The sequence below is a fragment of the Lissotriton vulgaris genome, unplaced genomic scaffold (assembly GCF_964263255.1).
Source record: "Lissotriton vulgaris unplaced genomic scaffold, aLisVul1.2 SCAFFOLD_461, whole genome shotgun sequence".
In the NCBI taxonomy this organism is placed as follows: Eukaryota; Metazoa; Chordata; class Amphibia; order Caudata; family Salamandridae; genus Lissotriton; species Lissotriton vulgaris.
In genome coordinates, this window is record NW_028254792.1 from 521,411 (window position 1) to 538,886 (window position 17,476).

Below are 17,476 nucleotides of genomic sequence, written 5' to 3' on the forward strand. Positions count from 1 at the left end.
GAGACAAGCTAGCTAGGAGTAGGGGAATACAAATTATGATAGGTACAATGCGAGACCGGCACACAAACATTGAGATGAGGGGCCACAGACCTTAGAACTGGGGCATACATGCTGAAATACTCAAAACAAAGAGACAAAGGGCTACACACAACATGCACACTGGGATAGGAAGACAACTCTAGGAGAATAAAATATTGACACTGAATGTGAAATGGAGAAATGGACAGATACCTGAGCCGAGAGCCTGGGGGCGTGGGGAGGAAGTAGGCTAAGAAAATGGGACTCTGGAGCAAAAACAAAGGGACACGGACAGGGAGAAATGTACTACAGCAGTTAAAAGCAACAGGAAAAGGCGATGGCACCGCCAGACTCTGCAGTTTACAAATACCACGTATCATAATTTAATACATTAAACCTTTGACAGTAAAACAGGTTTATTATAAAAATGGGACAAAGCCGCTCAGATACCCCCATGAAACCAGGGGATGTTCCTCAGCATACGGCTCTGTTCAAGGTTTCATTCTATTAGTGCTTTGTGGATGAAGCCATCTGCATCTCTTTTCAACTTGAAAAAGGCGATGTCTCAGGGCGCCCACCGCAGACAAGACAGTTTGGAAATCCTCCCTTTCCTGCAACACTACAAAGGGATAGTCTCTGAACTGATCATCAGGAGGTCCAGTCCTTCTGTTGTCATTCTCTTCTGTCAGACCTCCATAGAAAGACTTCTAGACATTCCTGAGACATGTGCTGCCAATACCCTGCTGGACAGGGGCTGCTGTCCACCTACACCCAGTAGACACATATTCTTGCTGATCTCGCTTTTCTTTCTAACAACCAATCTGAAATCACAGATCAGCTTCATAGAAGAGAACAGTTAAGTGATATGTACTACTGAAGCTTTTGTTATTCTTTACACCACTTGCACGTCCAGTCCGGTCCGTCGGAGTGTGCAAGACTCAATCAGCAGTTGTTTTGAAAGATGTGTCCCTCTCCTGCAAACAATAATGCACCTCCCCTTCTTCCAACCAAACCTAGAAAGCAAACCATATAACAGGCATGTCCCTGCGCGGGACGTTTGAGACAAACAGGACTACTGTGAACAGTGCATACAATGGAAATTAATTTGCATCCTTTGTGACAAGGCTCTTTAATACTGTTACCTTCACGTATCTATATGTCAGCACTGGTCTGGAAAGGCAGAGGCTTCAGAAAGTGCACCTGCAGGAGGTAACATGTTTCAGAGTCTTCAGAGTAGAGGACATTGTTGACATTTTAGGGCTTACCACTTTCTCCATTGGTGTGATGTTGTTCTCTTGTGCACACAGATAACAGTTTCATTACAATGAATCTGTTTATAAAGACAATATGTCCGCATGCCCAAGTCTGCAATAGGAATGTAGCTGGTGCACATGATCAGTCCAGAGCCTAGTGCTTGCCCATTAACTTGGCAAACACATCAAAGACCTCTGGGTTCTCCTGGGCAAACTGCTCCACTGTATTCTTTTGCAGCCAGTCCGTGGAGCGCATCTGCTGCTGCAAAAGACCTATCAGGTCCCCCAGGTTGGAGCTGGAGGGCTCTTGGTTGCTGGAGACATAGATCACTTCGTCTGTGCTGTCTGCCTTTCCATCTGGTTCCGCCTGGTCCATGTGACTCCTTTCTTCTGCCACCATCTCACGTTCCATCTCCTCCAGCACTTTTCGGACCCTCTGCATTCCTGTGGCAAAGCAGAGTAGGTGCAGCTGTTTAGAAGGTTCTACATGTCAATTTTACAAGATTTCCAACAATACAGTACTGCAGTCAAAATATTTCACCTTTATTTGCTGTCAATTATTGAGTATTAGATAGCATTTGAAATAGCGGAAATACTCTACAAAGACTAAAAATATTCTAGGGTGATGCCTTTAGACACAAAAAACATCCATTACCGGAGCTAAAATCAAGATATCCCCAACTGGCAAAGTTGGTTTTCACCGACCAATTTAAATAGAACATTATTAGGACAGATTACTAGTGGCATTTATGGCCATATTTCATGTGGCAGCCATCATGAACAACACCGTGGTCATGAAATCCAGGGCGGGCTGTTGCTGTTGTCACTTGCTCGGGAGTCAGAACATGGGAGAATTAAAGTTACAAAGGAGGTGGCAAATCTGGAGTGAATTATCACAGAAATATCACACAGGAAACAAATCTATACTTCAATGAACTACCAAAACTCAATTTTTTTGCACATCTACTCAGTCCTGGAAATCCACTAGTCTAGATATTACAAGCATTTGATTCCCTCACTGTGGTAAAGCAAGGCTACTGGAATAGGACACAAGCAGTCTATAAGTTATGACCAGGAGCTCCAGTCTTACATAAAGAATATTCAACAAGTCTCAGCAGAAGCAGAAAAGCAGTCTACAACAGAAGAAAATAGAAAAAAGTCAAGAAACCCACCTAACTGTAAACGGTGAGTTTTGTCTGCGAATATGATCCGGAACCAGCCCGGCTCGCAGCACTCAAATGCCTTTCCACAGGAGAGAAGGACTTTGTTATCCAGGAAACGTCTCCACAACATCACTTCCTCTTCAAATGTGCCTGTTCGTAAGTACTGTCAGGGCAAGAACAAAAGAAAGACAAAGATGAACAATGGATGGTTGATAACAAACGGGATATTCCCTCTACAAAGACAAGAATTTGCAATGCAATAGATCTCGCATAAGCGAGATTTTGAGCTACTGGCATTGTAAACTACAAGCAACAACTGTAAGTAGAAAATGCACATAAATAAAAGGCATTGTTATTTACAATGCCAATAGCTCAAAGTTTCGAATATGAGAGACCTATTGCATTGCAAATGTTTGTTCTTATCAGTTCCGGCAGCAAGTTTAAATGCATGCATTGAGTGGATCTGGCTTCACAATGCGCGTTGCGGATAGAGCTGTAAGTAAGCGCTATATAAATGCAAATCCTGGACCACACCTTTACTCTGATGCCAAGCTGAGATGTTTGTGCTTGACAGGTAAAATTCAATGGGCAGGGTTAATGGCGAGACACTCTTAAAGATGGGATGCGGCCTCTCGCTGTGTGCCCAAGATTGCGCGTGCCCCTGGCAGAGTGTTGGCACTGCTGCTCTGAGTGTCAATCTGACCCCTTTCAGCACCCAGATCTGTGGATAGCGCCTGGCCTTGAAGGAGCTACTGGTGCAGAAAAGCTCTGGGTGCACGTTCTATCACGTGCCTTGCATGTACATAAAAGATATTAAATATACACCTGACTCTTCATCTTACAGAAAGGTGACCTCCCAGGCCCTCACACTTGGCATTGTGTCACTGTCTGCAGCTAAACATTTTGAAGTTTTTTTTCTTCTTTTAAATTAATCTTCCTTTATCAGTTTAATTTATACAATATATCTACATGTAACAGGGAGAAAATGCTGGTGAACCGCTCCTACGGGTCTCACTCACCTTACGAAAATCGATCCACACAAAGAAACCGGCATTACGGTTTAAAAAGGGGACACCAAGAGCCTCCAACTCCTCTGTCACATACGCTTTGGCTGCTCTCAGCCGGGCATGATTTGTTCGCAAGAAGACCTGATTGATCCAATCTAGATAAATGTAAGATATGACAAACATGTAGAACACTGGTTTACTATACTTTTTCACATGCCACAAATTAGAAGGTTATCACAGAGGCCAGTCGACTACTTACAGAGCTGCAGGTTTTATTAGTGAATTCAAGAGGAGATCGAAGATTTAAATCAACGTTTTAAAAGAGGCAACCGCTATTGTGGTCATGAAGGCATTAATATAGAAGCACAGCATCTTAAACAAATACAAACAATACTATGAATTCTGCAAACAACTGACAACTCCACACATTGAAGCAATTTGATTGGAGAATCTCCATTTATGCAATTAATAAGCTTTATTAGTTTAGAAATACTTTATTAAACAATGTATGATTAACAAATTGAACCTTCATAAGTGAAAGTAGACCAAACATGTCAATCGTCCAAGCAGTATGGAAATATGCTGCATAACATTATTTAAGTATTCCCTAAAGTATGAGTTAAAAACAACTATTAAAAGTGGGGCCGTGGCTTGGAGTATCAAGATGGCGGTCGCACTCTAAGAGTGCTCCGGGCTCCTCCGTCATCCGCTCTGACCCTTAGGGTCCACCAGCGCCAGTATCCAGCACAACACATTCCCTCACAAAAGGCTCAAGGCGGCGACCGGGACCATACACCACCAGGACGTCCCCCGGAGCAGACATCGTGAACGTGGTGCCCCGTTGACTGCTACTGGCCTCACTGAGGGGGCGGTGACATAAGAGAGTCCCAAAACCGGGCACAGTGAGTGGGCCCGACATGGCGCCAAACCAAGCCTGGGCGGAGGCAGAACCTCCCGCAGTCCCATCTGCAGCTCTCCGGCCTGCTCTACTCTCCAAGCTGTTGGGAAAACACCTGCTGAGGGGGCGGAGAGGACGTCCATGAACCAGGCTCCCCACCCCCAGCAGTAGTGCAGAGTCAGCAGGGCAGACGAGAGGGGCCCCCCCGTCTGGAGACGGGCCCGACCCTGTGGATCTTAGGACTGGAACCGTAGGTACCCCAGGCAAGTGTGACTAAGAACAGGGTCCTGCTGAACGAAGCCTAGGGACAAGGCCTGATAAGAAGAGTACGCAGAGTGCCGGAGGTGATGCGTAAGGACCGGTGGGGCCCCCCTGGTGAGCTGGCTTGACACAGCGTACATCTGGAAACGAGCGGATTAGACTGTGCTGGCGGGGCCATCTTAGACTGTGGTGCGGGTCCGGGTCCCCTTCCCCTTCCCCTCCCTACTGAACCAGAACATACCTTAAGGAGCTGAAGGTGTGGATGGAGACATCCATCTTGAGCCCCCTCTCATGGGACTGCATTTTTCGGGTGCGTGTCCTTTCTCCCTAGAGCCACGAACATAACACCTGACGAAAAGGGCGGTAGCCGGGCCGGATGTGACTGGAGCCCCCGTCCGCTGTGCTCGCCTTAAGTGGTAGGGCTATTTCATGTGTCCTAATCAGGAGACTCATCTGCCCGGTCTATAGTTGAGGTTGAGCTCAGACCTCTGGGTTTTTGGTCCCTGAACCTGTGCAACAGCGAAGCGGTCGGCTCTACCCAACACATTGGAGACCCGGGCCCCCACAGAGAAGTCTTCAGACTGGAGCGATATGTTAGACAGATACACCACTGGAGACCTGGAACAAGACACAGCCCCACTCATACGGGGCTAATAGAGGGTGTGCCCTCTGGGTATCGCGAGAGCCGGACTCGGGGGTGGAGGGGTTGGCCCCTGCTGAGCCAGGTTGGGAGGACGGCAATTTCTATTGAGTCACCTCGCTGATCACTGAAGGGTCCCCAGTGCGACGCTGGACCAGACCACACATATCCAATGAGGTGGCTTGTTCGAGATGTACAGATACTGCAACATTGGTCATGGCGCAGTGGACTAATCTAGTTGACCTGGTGAGAGTTTGTGTGGCTGCACTGCTGCACAATGGTGGCTATGCCCGAGTCTCAGACCGGCAACCAGGTGCCCGGAATCGCTCCACCTGGGTGGCTGAGCAGGGCTTCAGACATTCATCATGGGGAAAGATAAAGAGACAAACCTATCCTCAACGCAAACCTGAATCGACCAGTACGCTACGAATTGAGCCAATTCCGCTGAGATCACCCAGGGAAGGGCCTCCATCTCAGAAGGAGATCTCGCTGCCATCCTTCAGGCGATACGCTCCTCACAAGACTCGATTGAGAATATAATAGGCGAGGTGAGAGTCAACATAGCCCTTAAAAGACAGGATCTCTGCAATGGCACGGCCTGCATAACAGAAGCAAAATTCCACTTTTCTACAGTGTCAGATACCATGCATCAGCTAAAGGAAAAAGTCACGCGACTCCAATCCCACATGGCAGAGTTGTACAGACGAGCAGAGGACTCAGAAAACTGTTCACAATGCAATAACCTCTGTCTAGTGGGCATCCCCGAAGGGGCAGAATCCGAACTAGTTGCAAACTTCATTGAGAACTGGATCAGAACCTGGATACCGCAGGATACCCTCTGGATGTGGTCTGCTGTGGAGCGGGAACACCGGGCCCTAACACCCAGGCCACCACCGGGGGCACCTGTCCATCAAGGAAACGTAGGTTGACAGGCGACCACAAATGCCCCAGGCATAGGAAATGAGGACCTATATCTTTCGTGGAGCCCAACGATCTAGCTCAAACTAGACCCAAGGTCATGTTCATTTACTCAGATAGAAACTTTACTTTACTTCATCTAGTGAATGCAGCCCTTGTTCTTTCAGCAGTGCTGGTGTGAACAATAAGACTATACCAGGGAGACAAATGCATCCTGCTACATGGAGGGGTCCATTTGGCAGCTCACACACTAAGCTCTACAGTTTAGTCTTGTTGTAATTTGCGGTTATTAGGGCAACAGAAACGTCCTTTAAAGAAGTATAGGGTTGGGGGATTGATTGGAGGGGGAGTTGGGACTGTAGTCAATAGTTTTGTTTTAATTTGTGTTCACCAGCCACAGCACCCAGCCTGTCACTGTAAATCTACACCTACCATACACTCAGTGCAGAAATGTAGGCATCTGTATTATTCCAACCCAAGCCCGTTTCAGCTAGACAGGTCAGAAACACAGCTCACAGCCCATGATCCCACACACTTGCTAGGACTACATCCAAATAAAGAGGAGAACCTCTGCAAATCATCTACTGGAATGTCAATGGGCTCCTCGAAAGGGGAAGCGTACAGCAGTATTGAAAAATTCCCAAAGGTTCGCCCCAGACATCCTTCTGCTTCAGGAGACACATTTCATGGGTAATTACTGCCCCATCCGTGAGCGACACAGATTTGACAGGGTCTGCCTTTCTGGGCTCGAGCAGGGCTCTCGAGGGGTGGTGATCCTCCCCCTCCGCCGCACCCTCTCTTTCACTCCTACTAATATAACCAGAGACAGACAAGGGCGGTCGTTAATTTAATGTTGCTTTACGTACCTGCAGTGACCTTGTCCCCACCTCTGTGTGCAGCAACTGATGAGATATCCTCCTTGCCCCCTGGGCTAACAGTCATTGAGGGTGACTTCAACGCAGTCTTGTAGCCATCCATGGATGCCACTGGCACACCATCCCCACACAGAACACAGCACGCTAAGTGGTTAATGGAGTGGGCAGCAAAGCTAAGCATATGCGACGTCTGGAGAGTATGGAACCCCAGAAAGCTTCAATATACTAATACTTCAGCAGCACAACACACTCATGCGTGCATCAAACCGTGTTTCATGCCCACCCCTGACTGGTGAGGTAACTGATATCTTTATCCTCCCATGTGGCTTTTCAGACCACTCTCCCCTCCTCCTTCATGGAGGAGGTCCTTCCTGAGCTCTGTGCCCCATCTGGCGGATGAAGGCCTGGTTCCTCCAAGTTAATACTTTCCGGCGGGTAATTGGGGAGGAGCTAGAACAATACTTTCTAACTAGCCACAACAAAGTCCCTTCGCAGGGCACGCTGTGGGAGACCGGCAAAGCCACAATCAGGGGTTTTGCCAAACGACACCTAAAAGCCAAATGGATGGCAGAAGAGAGCCGGATTACCCAGCAGGAAGCGCAGGCAACACCCTAGGAACAGACCTTAACCGAGTCAGAGGGAGACACAATCAGGGGTTTTGCCAAACAACACTTAAAAGCCAAATGGATGGCAGAAGAGAGTCGGCTTACCCAGCTGGAAGCGCAGGCAACACCCTTGGAACAGACCTTAACCGAGTCAGAGGGAGAGGGAGCGGGCCGGCAACTTGAGTTGGTGAGAGAAGAAATAAAACACCTATCACTTGAGTCAGTAAAACTATTATGGAGGTCCTCCGAAGCCCACTTGTATGGTTGGGGAGGCAAAAATGGAAAGCTACTCACTGGTTGAATCAAATAATTCCAGAGATCCTCGACCAGCATGATCGTACCAATCGCACACTTACCTCAATCGCCCAAGCCTTCGCTGAGTACTACTCCCGCTCTACTCCGCAGACCTGTCCAACGCCACAACCACCATATCAGCCCGACGAGTCTTGGCCCGACACCCTCGACTGTCAGAAGTGGAAATGCCCCAATTAGATCTGCCCATTACAAAAGAAGAAATAGGGGACGGTATTTCCTCGGTTGCCTCTGGGATGAAACCTGGCCCAGACGGGTTACCACTGGAGTATTGCGCGGCATTTCGGGAACTTCTTATACCCCACCTCCATGCACTGTATAACAAAGTAGTGGAAAGGGGCACTGGGGTGGCACACACAAAGACCATATTGCACTACACGTGGACAACATTCTGCTCTTCCAAGCAGACCCAGCGTGCCTGGGACCCAGGTTCCTCCAAATTCTCTAATCCTTTAAAAAGACCTCCGGGCTGCGCATCAATCACACTAAGTCGACATTGGTGTCTCTTCATACGTCGAGGTAATCCACAGACTGGCAATCAACCATTCCTATTAGATGCCTGTCAGTTAAATATCTAGGTATTTGTGTAGGTCCCACTCAACCCCATGGGGAAAATTGCTTTATTTAAGATGATGGGTCTTCCCCGGTTTCTGCACATAGTCCAGAACAACCCATTCCACCTATTTCGAGGATGGTTCCGGTAGCTGGACGGCCTGGCTAAGAAATTCCTCTGAGGTAGCTCGAGAACATGTAAGGCCTTCAGCCACACCCAAATTGTCCCATATGACGGAGGCATGGGCATAACGAACTCTACTTATACTACCAAGCAACTTGCCTTTGAGTGGTTGATGACTGGTTTAAGGGCAGCTGGTCCGACCCGGCCTACCGGGTGTACTTGAGAGCCTAGGATTCTCTCAAATCCAGGTGATGCTTTATGGAGCCCGATCCCCCCAACACTTCCTGTGGTTCCACCGGGGTGTTGCTTGCCTGGCGCTCCGCACTGTCACATACACTGGGAGAATAAACTTACACAGCAGACCCCCCTGTTTCACGTTCACTGGCTTAGTGAGGTGGGGACATTACAGGGATCTCGAAAATGGGACCTAATCAGTTTAACAGCTTAGGGACATGTGGAAAGGTGATCACCTACACTCCTTACAAGACTGACATATTGTTTACTCTCTACACGCCTTACAATTCTATAAGTACTTACAACTCAGACATGCTCTCACCTCATATGCACCTGCTGGTACCACATTCTCAGAATTTAGTCCCTTAGAGGCCCACATTTTGATGGGTAGACTTGGGAAAGGAGGGATATCTAAGATCTACCGCTCACTGGTTAACAACTCCCCATCCTCCCTTTACCCCCTTCAACGGCGGTGGGAAGCATGGCTGGGCCAATTCGATGACGAGGACTAAAGAGACGCCCTAATGGCTCCCAGAGTGATTACTATTTCATACAGGCTCCGACTGGTCCAGGTAAATTACTTCCAGTGTGCATAACTCACCACTGGCCGCCTATACCATGAAGGGTTCTTGGCCACTCCAACCTGTCCGCGTTGCAAGACAGAAACTGCAGATTATTATCACATGGTCCGGGCCTGTACCCAACTAATTACATACTGGCAACAATAGTGTCCACACTGGGCAGCCTGTTGGGCTGGGAGGTCCCGAGTGACTCCCTAAAAATACTCATGGTAGTCATGGAAGTCATAGACTGGTTCGGGGCAGACAAGACCTTCCTGGGGATGGCCATCCTTGTAGCCAAACAAGAAATTACTGCTGCATGGAATAACTCTGCCCCCCTCCCCCCCACCCCAGCATACTTAGATGGTGCAAAGGGGTGGACTGGTGTTCACAAGAAAAGCTGGTCTACGAGGCAAGAGGCTATCCCGCCAAGTACAGCCAAGTGTGGGGTAAATGGTTGGGACTACTAATGTAAGATGAGTGAGGGTGGAGCGGGATGGGCTGGTGATGATCAAAAGAGTACATTCTATTACTGTACTCTTTATATGTCATAAAAACCAATGCAGTTGTTTATTAAAATTAAAAATAACAACTATTACGGGTTTGTTTCACATACAAGATGCATTATAAAGGGACAGAAGTACAAAAGGAGAGAAAGAGAAGAGGAAGAAATCCAGAAGGTGTATGTGAGTGTCAAATCCTGTTCAGGGAGGGGGCACATGGCAGGCAGGGACTACAGGGCACTAACCAAGGTATTTGAGATAATTGGCCACTGGTATCCTGGGGTCTATTCTACTATGACAATATGGACCAATTACAACCCTGTGCCCTGCTGAATTCTCAGGGAAGCGAGGGAGAGGAGTCACAGGCTTCTCAGGGAGCTATTGTGGAGGGCAAGAGCTCAAATCTTAACAATCAACGAACAGACACAATAAAGTAAGGTCAAGCCCAATGCTCATGTTTATGAAATAGAAAGTAAGATCTGATAGAGACATTTAGCTGTTGTCTTCGAGCAACACCCTAGCGCGCCGGTAGGTGGTGTTAGTTGGGGCCGCGTGATGTCATTTATGCTGGAAGCAATGTCAACACCACCTGTATATGCACCCCTGGGGGCACTGAAGTCAGTTCTTTTCTTTCCACGCCAGTCAAGCGCTGATCCGTGAAGAGAGCCACAGTCTGCCACTTTCTGACAGGATTTTATACTTTTTGTTGACACCCTTTTTTGGTATGTAGGTTACCATATCTAAAAATATTTCAGGGTTCAAATGTGTGGCACCTGTCACTGTGCAAGGTTGGTGACAGATCCGCATTTTTTTTTGTCTCTGGTGTCTGGAGCGCGACCACGACTCAAAGTCGTGCTCCGACTGCAGGTCATATCGGTCAACAAAAGGTCCTTGACAAGAAACAGAATGCACAGACTTAAAATAATTATAGGCCACAATCTGCACTATAATAACTAAGGTGTCCAGCCGGATCAATGACAAGAATCAATGGCAAGAATAGAAAACATTTAAAAACAACATGTATGTAGTGGGACACAATCCTGTATCCACAACAGACAACAAGGCTAGACAAACAATATACAGGGGTAAGCAGTATAACAGGCAATTTTACAATTTGTGAGAAGCTAGTACAAGAATAGACAAAATCAATCTAGCTTTACTCTTGTAGTAAAAACGCAAATATGTCACACAGTGGGGAACAAGTGTTTAAACTACAACAACTGTCGACGGCGTTTCGATCCTATAAAAATGAAGGATCATCATCAGGACAACCAATGCATTGCCTACTATGCAAGCCTATTTACAGGGAAAATTCCGTAGAAACGTGGATTGCATGAAGCTTTGACTCGGTTCAAATAGGAACCAATAGCTTGCCGAGGCTCAGCTGGAAAGGCAGGGCAAAACCTCGGGTACCTGGGTGGTGAGGAAAGCCGACCGTCCGATTAGGCCGCTCTGGTAATACAGGTGGATGGACCGGTGGAGGAGAATCCACGTGCAATTACGATTCCAAAGGGGTTGCAGATGGAACCATGAGATGATGGACGCCCTGGTTAAGGCGAGCCTAGATAAGGGACCATACAATACGTCCCGTCTGATGGCGCTGCTGCGGTCAGAGGGAAGGAAATTGGAATTCCGGCGTGTACAATAGATTCAACCCAAATACGTGGTTGATGGGCGCAGTTAGTGGTAGCCGCCCGAAGTCAAGGCGGGACCTCTGTGTTCACAATGGAACATCAGTAATCGTCTGGCGTGCAGGATCGCACCGGTCAGGCCGAATGCAAGTCATGGCTCCGAAGGCTTTGAGGGAGCAGTCCCTAAAGCTGCTTGAGGTCTGGCAAACGACGCTGCTTCACTCAAATCCTCGGAGGCTATGGTACTGGTCGGGAGGAAGGTCCCATCACCGCTTCAGGAGTCCCAAGTCCTATTCGTACCACTCAAAATGATCGGGACATTCAGGTAAGAGGCACAAAAAGCACAAGAAGTAGAAGCGTGCTACGTCTTGTCCCTGTCCATTAGCCAATGTGACTGAGTAATCTCAGTATTCAAGCCCACGTTCTACGAGACCTGTGCCTTGGTCCGGTCCATACCTCTCAGATTTTCTGGGAGCCGGAGCAACCCCCGCCCAACTAAGAGAATTTTATTATGCCATACACCTCATTTTTGGGCACCCCTACCGGCCCCGTGGAGTTACAGGGGGCACCATCAGAATCCATACCAACGGCTTGGGCACAATGCCTCCAAAGGAACCAGAGCCGGATCTGAACCGGTGCAGGTTATGCCACTGCGACCTTCCCTGACGCTGGTCCCAACACCGAAGCTACTGACGGCGCCAGCCCCATTCTAATCCCTGATAAACCGAGCCCGGTACTGCATCGCCCCAACAAGACTTATGTTGTTTCCTTGAGCCTTATTCTGAAGGGCTAGGAGTGGGAGAAGATTTGGAAGGGCTGCTGGACCCTCTAGAAGAAAAGACTGGTGAGGAACTGCACAGGCTTGAGGAGTTGGGCAAAGCCAGTGGACTTGATGATTCTCTAGATGCTGGCATGGTTTCTCTTCCTCCCTACTATAGGATATGCTTTGATGGTGCTTAGGGCGGCTGAGGTCCATGTCTTTCAGCTTTCTTCAGTGGCGTTCAAGAATAACATCTTGACGGAGGTGCTTCAGCCAGGAGTTTCCTCCTCGGAACCCTTACTCCCGTTTAATGAAGCCCTCATGGACATCCTAATGGGATTCTGGTCCAAGCCCAGCACAGGGGCTCCTGTGATAGGACGATTGTCCACTATCACTGTCCTGCTCTGGGTAACCGAAATTTCCTCACTACCCACCCTGTCCCAGAGAGCTTGGTAGTCCCGGCATCTACGTCCCAGGGCTCGTTGCCTTCCGCTTCCCCGGATAGGGAATCCAAGAGGCTGGAAAGTGGGGCATGGAATGTTTTCTTCTGCGAGCCTTGCATTGCTTTTGGTGAACACCACATGCCATTAATGACACTTTGTGGGAAAGTGTTGCGCAAGTGCTACCACAGTGTCCAGCGAAGGCCCAAGTGTCAGATGGAAAAGATGAAGCAAAGTTCACCATTCAATGTGGTCTAGACATGACTGACTAGCTTGGCAGAGAGATTTCATCGACGGTGCCTGGCTGAGAACATCTATCTTTTCAGGGGATGTCCAGGCCTCGCTCATGGACATGCACGTTGATGGTATCCGTCTTTTCGGATACAAGGCAGACTGTTGGACCGCTTTAAGGACTCACAGGCTACGGCCAAGTCCTTGGGACTGTCAGTGGGTGCACATCCCCTTTTCATGGCTACGGAAGGTACTTCCATCTTCATCAGCCACACCCCAGCCATGCAAGCTCAACAACACCTGCACGGGCATGGTTTGTTCCGACCATGTGGGTTAGGTGCCGAGAGGTCAGGTCAGAGCCGCTGCCCCCAGCAGCTTCAGCCTACAAACCCTCCTAGTCTTGCCCTTCAAGACCATGGGCATCCAGTTGGTGGCAGGATCACACATCACCTACAACACCGGCAGACCATCACATCGGACTGGTGAGTCCTCAAGATAGTTCGAAGGGGCTACTCGCTTTCCTTTGAGACCACCCCTTCCTCCATGCCTCCATACTATAACCAGCTGGTGGGAGCATCATTTAATTTTACTTCAGTAGGTAGTCATGGCTGTCTTGGCCAAGGAGTCATACAAAGGGTCCCGGAGCCAGAAGTAGGCTGGGGTTGTTATTCCTGCTACGTTCTGGTCCTGCAAAAGGACAAGGTCATTCATCCTATACTAGCCCTAAGAAACCGCTACTACTTCCTCAAAATGGAAAAATTCAAGATGTTCACACTAGCTCAGGTTCTGTTTGCCATGGACCTGGGAGACTGGATGGTAGCATTGGACCTTCAGGCCACCTATTTCCAAATTCACACCCTGCCTGCCCATCGGCGCTACCTGCGGTTTACGGTAGACCATGGGTAGTTTCAGTTCACAGGCTCCCTTTTGGCCTTACCAGTGCCCCTCGGCTGTTCACCAAGGTGAAGCCGGTGGTCACAGATCAGGTGTGCCAGTATTCCCCCATCTCGACTGGCTGCTGCAGGCGACCTTGCCCTGTCGTCTCCCACCTTTAGACTGTGGCGAACCTCCTGCATTCACTGGGGTTCATTATTAACTTGCCCAAGTCACACCTGGCTCCCTCTCAGAAGCGCTCTTTCATTGGAGCCGTTATGGATGCAGTGCAGTTTCAGGCTTATATTCCCGAATGGCGAGACCAGGTAATTCAGTCTATGATACTGGTGTTTCACCCTCTATCCTGGATGTCTGTGACAATGACTTTGAGGCTGCAGCGCTTCATGGCCTCCTGCATCCGCTACTGACAATGGGACCTGAAGTTACAGTAGGCCCTAGAATCAGGGGAATCTGCCGACATGGTCCAGATCTAGGAGGGAACTGCAAGAGACCTGCAGTGGTGGCTAACGAACCACAACTGGTTCACATGCAGACCCCTCTCCCTTCTATACCGAAGTCTCACAGTAGTGACAGGTGCGTCCCTTCTGGGATGGGACAGTCATCTGTGAGAGGTGGAGATCAGAGGGCTCTGGTCTCCGGAGGAATCTGGACTTCACATCAACATGCTGGAGCTCCGAGCAATCCAATTGGTATTGAAAACCTTTCTACCCTCCATCAAAGGAAGACCAGTTCAACACCACCGCCATGTGGTACTCCAACAAACCGAGTGAAGTGGCATTGTGAACTCTTTGCCAAGAGGTCCTGCATCTCTGTACATGGCTGGAACAGCAGGGTATATCACAAATGGTTCAACACCTGGCAGGTTCCCTGAAAGCTGGGACAAACAAACTCAGCCGTCAATGCCTAATGGATAGCGAGTTGCGTCTTCATCTGGAAGTGGCGCAAGATCTTTCAGAAGTGGGGAGAGCTTTGGTTAGATCCGTTTGCCTGCGCAGACAATATGCACAGTGTCGTCTAGAATTCTTTGGGCCCCAGGCAGGACATATTTTGGGGCAAGGACACCAAGATGACACTGGCCAAAGAGAGGCAGAGGCAGAGAGGCACAGAGGAGGGGTTCCAATATAGAAATAGCCAGATGTGAACTAGAGAGAGATAGAGCTTACATTCTCATGGAGCACCTTTGAATGTGGAAGACCTGGGCAATTGCCCACTTTGCCCATGCCTTAAAACGTCTCAGAACGTGCAATGTCGACAGTTTTGCGTGCTGAAGTTTCCGACTTGAGGGCAGCTCTTGCCTCTTGTAGGCAGTGTCTCCCATACCACTCCTGATATCAAGAAGATCGGGAACGACCGGGCACAAGCCCTTCTTGTGGCTCTGGACAGGGCACGGAGAGTCTGGTATCCTGTGCTGCTGCAAATGAGCAATGATCCTCATATCAGACTGGCCCTTTGGAAGGATCTACTGTAGCAGCAGCAGGGGAGGGTCGTTCATCCGAAAAAGTCAAATCTGCGCCTTCTTGTGTCGCGATTGAGCGGCAGCAGTGAGTAGCTGTTCACCTACCTCCCGAATTCTGCAATGCCATTCTGGCAGCTGGGCGTCACTTCACAAAGATGGTATCTGCCTGCCAGTGGAACAAATTTGTAGTATATTGTACAGAAAAGTCTATTGACCCTCTTCCTGGTCTCCTTTCTGATATTTTGCTTTTTATTTTGTCCCTTGCCCAGCAGGGCTCTGCTCTGGGCACCTTGAAAGGGTATCTTACGGCTTTGTTTGCCTTCCTGAGGCTGCCAGAACAACCCTTCTTATTTGAATCACCAATTGTACAAAGATACCTAAAAGGCTTTGTACATATGTTCCCTCATGCCCCTTTTATTATGCCTAAGTGGGAAATATGTGATGTTATTCCGTGGGATAATATCCCGCATACCATTACTACGCATTTTTATAACGCAAGTGCGTTTACTCTGACCTACCGTGACCCCGCAAACATTTACTCTGCATATGCCTCTACCACGCATGTCATTACACACACATATATATAGTTTGTTAATTTAAAAAATATTTTTTATTTAAATTGATTAAATATATATTTTTGTATGTATTTTTTTTAATTACCCACTACACCCTAAAAAAATCCGACCCTAGTCCCTTTAAAAACCCCTGCACCCCATAATCATAACCCACCCTTACTCCGTAAAATACCCCAGCACCCTTAAACACTAACCCATCCTGACCCTAAAAATATACCCTGCACCCAAAACCCAAACATAGCCCTTAACCCTAAAAATACCCCTGTACCCCAAACCCATACCTAGCCCTGAACCCTAAAAATACCCCTATACCCCAAAACCCATACCTAGCCCTGAACCCTAAAAATACCCCTGTACCCCAAACCTAGCCCTGAACCCCCAAGAAAATCCTGTACCCCAAAACCCATACCTAGCCCTGAACCCTAAAAATACCCCTGTACCCCAAAACCCATACCTAGCTCTGAACCCTAAAAATACCCCTGTGCCCCAAAACCCAAACCTATCCCTGAACCCTAAAAATACCACTGTACCCCAAAATCCAAACCTATCCCTGAACCCTAAAAATACCCCTGTACCCCAAAACCCACCCTGAAACCTAAAAATACCCATGTACCCCAAAACCCAAACCTAGCACTGAACCCTAAAAATACCCCTATACCCCAAAACCCAAACCTAACCCTGAACTCTAAAAATACCACTGTACCCCAAAACCCAAACCTAGCCCTGAACCCTAAAAATACCCCTATACCCCAAAACCCATACCTAGCCCTCAACCCTAAACATACCCCTGTACCTCAAACCTGTCCCCGAACCCTAAAAATTCCCCGGTACCCCAAAACCCAAACCTATCCCTGAACCCTAAAAATACCCCTGTACCCCAGAACCCAAAACCCACCCTAAACCCTAAAAATACCCCTGTACCCCAAAACTAGCCCTGAATCCTAAAAATACCCATGTACCCCATAACCCAAAACCCACATTAAACCCTAAAAATACCCCTGTACCCCAAAACCCAAACCTATCCCTGAACTCTAAAAATACCCCTGTACCCCATAACCCAAAACCCACCCTGAACCCTAAAAAAATAATAATCTAATAAAATAAATGAGAAAATAATAATAAATATAAAATACCCCTGAGCCGCTAAAACATATACTGCACCCTTAAAATACCCCTGAACCCCTAAAACATATACCCCAACACTCCCAAACTAAAACCATATACTTACCTTAAACTTAAATATTAAAAACATATGCTTTTACCATTCATGCTTTTACAACGAATTTCGTTGTAAAAGCCTGCGTGGTAAAAGTATATATATAAGATATAATGCCATGCATTATAATTGCATTGCGGAGTGATGGTAGTCTATACTACTGTTATAAAGAGAGAACACAAACCTTTGAGCCAGGTAAGCTACAAAAGTAATGCACCAATCACTACACCCAATACACAGTTCGAAAGGGGAGATGTGGCAGAAGGACATAGGCTATAGATATGTACACCATATACATTAAAAAAGCAAAAACGCCAAAAGTGGTAAAGTAGTACCTTGGGGGCGTGGTC

The 17,476-nt window shown here is 48.0% G+C and overlaps 1 protein-coding gene across 2 annotated transcripts in view; it reads right to left on the reverse strand.

Annotated features, from left to right (window-relative positions):
- Positions 1-416: 416 nt before the first annotated feature.
- LOC147659414 (1-aminocyclopropane-1-carboxylate synthase-like protein 1) overlaps positions 417-17,476 on the reverse strand; it is a 210,216-nt gene continuing 193,156 nt past the window's right edge. For both annotated transcript variants that reach the window (XM_086951760.1, XM_086951759.1), the window contains 3 exons: positions 3,454-3,596; positions 2,444-2,597; positions 417-1,715 (listed from right to left, as the gene is read on the reverse strand). In XM_086951760.1, coding sequence (XP_086807886.1) covers positions 1,426-1,715; positions 2,444-2,597; positions 3,454-3,596 — 587 coding nt within the window. In that variant the 3' untranslated portion in view covers positions 417-1,425. The remainder of the gene's footprint in view (positions 1,716-2,443; positions 2,598-3,453; positions 3,597-17,476) is intronic.